Source organism: Ipomoea nil, unplaced genomic scaffold (genome assembly GCF_001879475.1).
Source record: "Ipomoea nil cultivar Tokyo-kokei standard unplaced genomic scaffold, Asagao_1.1 scaffold0164, whole genome shotgun sequence".
NCBI lineage: Eukaryota > Viridiplantae > Streptophyta > Magnoliopsida > Solanales > Convolvulaceae > Ipomoea > Ipomoea nil.
The window spans coordinates 1,902,740-1,908,618 of NW_017616592.1; the positions used below are offsets into that span (position 1 = coordinate 1,902,740).

General features: G+C 43.5%; 1 protein-coding gene across 1 annotated transcript; it reads right to left on the bottom strand.

The window, feature by feature from the left end:
- Positions 1-326: 326 nt before the first annotated feature.
- LOC109175632 lies at positions 327-2,285 on the bottom strand. The gene is made up of 4 exons (XM_019324938.1): positions 2,201-2,285; positions 1,443-1,501; positions 1,215-1,338; positions 327-1,104 (listed from the first exon to the last, which is right to left on the bottom strand). Exons 1-4 carry the CDS (start codon positions 2,283-2,285, stop codon positions 785-787), a joined length of 588 nt encoding a protein of 195 aa, XP_019180483.1. The 3' UTR covers positions 327-784.
- Positions 2,286-5,879: the final 3,594 nt, after the last annotated feature.

Sequence of the window (5,879 nt, forward strand, 5' to 3'; positions counted from 1 at the left end):
GGTACGAAGATGGATGGAAGGAGGCAAAGCTGCGGAGGTCTTCACTCTTCAGACTGGCAAACTGCGATTGTGCAAAGCCGTGGAGGTCTTGCAATTTTCAATTTGCTATTTGCGATTTGCGAGATTGACGGAAGGAAGCGGAGGAGGGAGGTCTGGAGTCTGGACTCTTCAAATATTACGGAGTAGATGTAATTATTCTAGGGCTACTTTAACTTATTGATAAAGTAATATAAATTATAGGCAGAAGTGTCAAATAGACCCATCTACTATTACGAAGTGTTCAATTTCCCACATGATCTAAAATATAGTCTAATTAGGCACACTTATCTTATCAAATTGTTCAATTAAACATTTTTACAGGTTACCAATAGGTTGCCCAATTCACCTAGTTGACCTGGAAATGAATTTAATGACATGTCAGCGCCTTCATCCCAGTCAACCTCAGCTCCACCGCCACCTGCCTTCATCGTCCCAGTCAAGTCAAGCCATACCAAGCTGGTGCATTTAGCTAACTCCCTCGGAATTTTTCCGGTTAAGCTGTTATTTCCGAGCTGCAAAACCGACAACCTCGTTAGAGATCCAAACTACGGCGGACAGGGAAATCCATTCACAGACAATCCATTGATCCCAGAAATATTAAGCACAATTCACATATCCAGAGAACCAAAAGGGTAGAAAGAAACGTCGCCGATAAGCCCCGCCTGCGAAAGATCAACGGCGCTCACTCTCCCGAGATCGTTGTTCAGCTGCCAGCCGGAGAGGGCGCTGTTTGGGTCTCTCTGGATCATCTTTGGCGCCGGAGAGCTGCTAACCTGCGAAGTCTCACATCGCGATCCAAAATTCGTCTTTTGCGACTTCTCCGACGATCGGGCCCTTGCATGGACAATCGGACGGCATGAATGAGATCAGGGATGCGTCTACATGGACTTCGGCTGCTCAGAATGTAATTTGGCGATCTCCGGAATTTGGCTCGCTGGCGGCAAGTCTCCGGCGACCTGAAGATTCCATTGCAGTTAGTGGTGTTGGTCTCGGAGTGCTGGCGACTCCTATTTCCTCTGATTTGTTCGAGGCCCCAAACTGATGGTCTTGTTGTCTTCCAGTGCTCTGTTGAAGAAAAAACAATCAAATCACCAGCACACCCCTTAAAACAAGGTTTTCAGTGAAAAGATTTTAGCTTTCCGAGAAAATACAAACACAAAAAATGGGGAGAATACCTGAACTCAAAAATGGTAGGTGAATTCTTGGAACAGACCCAGATATGAAAGCAATGCGAGGGAGGGAGTAGAGCTGTAGAGTTGCAGAGACTGGTGGTCTCGCTTCGGAAGATGGTGGACGGATCTCGGTGGAGGGTGAACAACTTCTCTCTCTTTCTTATTTCGTGGCGGTGCTCATGGAAGACGGTGGTCCTCATCGACTAATGCAAATTGTTTTTTTTTTTTTGCCATGTAAACAATGCCACCTAAGCGTAACCTGGTGACGTCATCGCAAACAGGTAGATAACCTGCAAAAACAAACTAATTGAACAAATTTAGTTGGTAAACGTAGCTAATTACACTATATTTTAGTTTATGGTGGGAATTGAGCACTTCGTAATAGTAGATGGAGCTATTTGACACTTGTGCCTAAATTATATTATTACTTTCAAAAAAAATATTATTATTATTATTATTATAAATTATAAATATATTTTTATAAAGGTATTTATGTCTTTTAACACATATTTTATTTCTATTCCTTAAACCAACTAAAAACAGTAATATAATTTCTAAAGTCCATTTCTTCCACAAACCAAACAATAGCATATTCCTTGCCTATTCCATTCTTTATGGAATAACTATTATGATCATAGAAGGAAGCAGTAATGGCAGAGGGAAGAAGGAGAAAGAAGGTGAAGTCGAGCTGCTGAGAAACCCTTCGCTGGGATTAGATGAAGAAGGGGGAATGAAGACCCAAACGGCATCGTTCCATTAAATGACCGTTGTAGCCGTTGGGGACCGATGCCGAGACGACGTCGTTTCACTCGAACGTTGAAAGCAGTTGAATAACGGATCAGACGGTGTCGTTTCATCCAGTAGCCGTTGATATTTCCAGTGGCTTCGTTGGTTTTCCTCTCCGATAGATTAGGGAAATTAGTTACCCTTAGATCAGTTGTATTTAGCCAAGGAAAAGATTGAAGAGTTTTCTTATGCAATTTGAATACAGAATTTCCTTTCTCTCTCAATTTCTCCTCTCCTCCCCCTTTTCTGTGTCTGTCTGAGACCACTGCAATTGGTATCAGAGCCCATGGACGATCGCATCAAGCAACTGGAAGCTGCGTTCATTGAGCTCAACAGCAAGGTTGACTCACGAATCCAAGCTACGCAAGACAAACTCTCAGCTCAGTTCGGAGGCCTGAGAGAGGAACTGCTGAACCTGCTACGACTTAATCGACCGGCACCTCCGGTGATGGGATACTCGCCTGAGCAGTCCTCGGTGCAAGGGCAAGTACTTGTTGAGCCCAGGGCAGCCGCGGAAGGGAGACCAGACAAGTCTCCGATGGTGAATGTCGACGAAGAAGAACCTGATTTCAGGATAGAAACTCCTAGAGCCTTTGGACATGTAGAACGCAGGCCAGGTGTGTTAGGCCAGCATCAGGAGTTCCTGATGAGGTACAAAAACGAATTCCCTACGTTTAATTATGCTAATCCCAGGCAATGGATCATCAAGTGTGAAAAGTTCTTCCTGCTTTCTCACATTCCTAGGCATGAAATACTCAATTTGTTGTATGTGCACTTAACTGGGAGAGTGGGAACTTGGTTTGATAGCTATGTTCACAACCTTAGAGATGGGTTTGAATGGGTGGATTTTGCTAGGGCTGTGAGTAGGAGGTTTGGAGATAATAGGGCCTTTCTAATGGAGGATTTTGCTACCCTAAAACAATGGGGTGGAGTGGATGAGTTCACTGACCAATTTGAGGAGTTTAGAAGCCTGCTACTGCAAGTTCATCCTTACATAACTGAAGGCTACTTCATGGACAACTATATTGCTAGGCTTAAACAACAATTGAGATGTTTGGTAAGAACTGCTAAGCCAGAGGGATTGGATGATACTATCTAGCTAGCTAGGCAATATGAAAAGGGGTTTAAAACTCAAGAGGGGCAAAGAAACACTTCCTGAAATTCCAGATCAGTGCAACCAACTAGGAACCACAACCCTAACCCCCACCAACCTACATTACCACCTTCAACCCTTAGCAGCTCTCACTCAAATAATTCCACTGCAAACAACCCTCCTAGACCCACATACTCTACTCAAACCACTGCATCCAAGGCTCCTGACATTGCCCAATTTAAAACCCAATTAAGGGAGCAAAGAAGGTGTTTTAAGTGTTTTGACCCTTGGCAACCAGGGCACAAGTGCAAGGGCCCCACTTTCAACATCATTGAAGGACAAGAACAATCTGAAACCCCACCATTGAGCCTAGAAGATGGAGAAGAACAGGTCACTGAGGAGGCTGAAGTGACATTGTGTGCTGTTGTAGGAGGGGAGGGTTTGAATACAATTAAGCTCCTGGGAAGTGTGCAGAAACAACCAATAGTCATCCTTGTTGACAATAGGAGCACCCACAGTTTTGTGGACCCTAAACTACTTTGCCAACTAAGAAAAAGAACCTGTGAAAGCTACTACATTAATGGTAACTGTTGCTAATGGAGAAAAGATTCTGAGTGATTCAGTGTGCAAGGATCTATGTTGGTAAATTCAGCAGGAGCAGTTTGTGAGGGATTTTAGACTCTTAAGGTTAGGAGGTTGTGACATGGCGTTAGGAATGGATTGGGTAGACCAATTTTCTCCCAATCCAACTTCATACAAGGCCTCCTGGTATCTCCTTCCATAAAGAGGGAAGGAAAATATTGTTGAAAGGACTGACTAGAAATGTCCTGCTGAAGGGAGTAGGGAACAAGAAAGTGAAAAGATGGAATAAGGGAGGGGTTCAAGGCTTCCTAATCTAATGCAGTGGATTATCACCATCACCAACTACTGAGTTTCCCACCTACTTTCAAACAGACATACAACCAACCTTCCCTGAGCTTTCTGAATTATTGCAAGAATTTTAGGAGCTTTTCCAAGAACCTTCTTCCCTACCACCACCAAGAACCCTAGATCACAACATTCCCCTCATTCCAGGAGCCAAACTTGTCAACATAGGACCCTATAGATACTCCTACACCCAGAAAAATACCATTGAGAAAATGAAAGATGAAATGCTTACAGTCGGAATTATCACCTCAAGCACCTCATGTTTTGCTTCCCCAGTGCTGTTGGTCCCTAAGAAGGACAATACCTGGAGGTTTTGCATAGATTACAGAGCCCTAAATGAAATTACCATCAAAAACAAATTCCCAATACCCATAGTAGAAGACCTCTTCTCAGAACTGGCTGGTGCTGCTTATTTCTCTAAATTGGACCTGAGATATGGATATCATTAGGTAAGAATGAAGGAGGGTGAAGAGTATAAGACAGCTTTTAGAACTCACCAAGGCTTGTATGAGTTCAGGGTGATGCCATTTGGGCTCACCAATGCCCCAGCCACTTTTCAAGCTTTGATGAATTCAGTATTTAAACCCCTGCTAAGGAAGACAATGCTAGTATTTTTTGATGATATCCTTGTGTATAGTAGAAGGTTGGAGGATCATTGGCAGCATCTGAGAGAAGTTTTACTGATCATGAGACAGCACCAACTCTATGCCAAACTGAGTAAATGTTTCTTTGGCAAGACACATGTGGAATATCTTGGACATTTAATCTCTCAGAACGGGTTACAAACTAACCCAGCCAAGCTTGATGCAGTGGCAGCCTGGCCTAAACCCTTGACTGTGAAATCACTAAGGGGGTTCCTGGGCATAGTTGGCTACTATAGGAGGTTCATAAAGGGTTTTGGAGTCATCAACAAACCTCTATCTGACATGCTAAAGAAAGATGGTTTCTGTTGGTCTGAGGCAGCAGATGGGGCTTTTGAGAAATTGAAACATGCTCTCTGCAACTCTCCTATCTTAGCCCTACCAAACTTTTAGAAGGAGTTTGTCATTGAAGCAGATGCAAGCCACAAGGGGATGGGGGCTGTCTTAATGCAAGAAGGCAGGCCTGTGGCATTTTTCAGTAAAGCTTTTGGGCAAAAACACTTGGGACTTTCTATCTATGAGAAGGAGTACCTCTCCATCATCAATGTTGTTGATAAATGGAGACCTTATCTCCTGGGAAGGCATTTTACCATCAAGACTTATCACCATAGCCTACAATTCCTCCTTGGGCAGAAGATCACCACTGCCTTACAACAGAAGGGTCTATCTAAATTATTGGGGTTGGATTATACTATTCAATATAAAAAAAGGGGGGTGGATAACAAGGCTGTTGATGCCTTGTCAAGAAGGGAAATTGTAGAAGAGGGGACTAGCCTTGCTATTTCAGTAGCTCAACCACAGTGGATGGAGGATGTCTCTAAGTGTTACCAATCTGTCTATCTGACAGCTAGGCTACTGATACTCTGACCACTGCATCAATCCAGCCTGATTCACTACCTAATGTAACTATTGTGGGAGGCCTAATTAGGTATAAAAATAGGCTCTATGTTGGGAATACTGGGGACCTCAGGAAGGCCTTGATCCTACAGTTTCATGAGTCTGCAATTGGAGGACATGCTGGACAAAATGGCACCTACCAAAGGCTAAAAACATTGTTCTATTGGAAGGGTATGAAGAATGAAGTGAAGGAGCTGGTAAGACAGTGTGATGTTTTCTAGAGATGCAAAAGTAAAAATGTGGCTAGTCCTGGCCTGTTAGAACCTCTTCAAATCCTTGAGGGGGTCTGGCAGAGTGTGTCAATGGACTTCATAGAAGGGCTTC

Coding starts and splice junctions, on each gene's coding strand:
- LOC109175632 (XM_019324938.1), bottom strand. CDS start 2,285: ATGGGCTCTGATACCAATTGCAGTGGTCTCAGACAGACACAGAAAAGG. Junction 1,502..2,200: donor TGAGAGAGAAAGGAAATTCT/GTATTCAAATTG, acceptor TTGTTTTTGCAG/GTTATCTACCTGTTTGCGAT. Junction 1,339..1,442: donor TAGGTGGCATTGTTTACATG/GCAAAAAAAAAA, acceptor CCCTCCACCGAG/ATCCGTCCACCATCTTCCGA.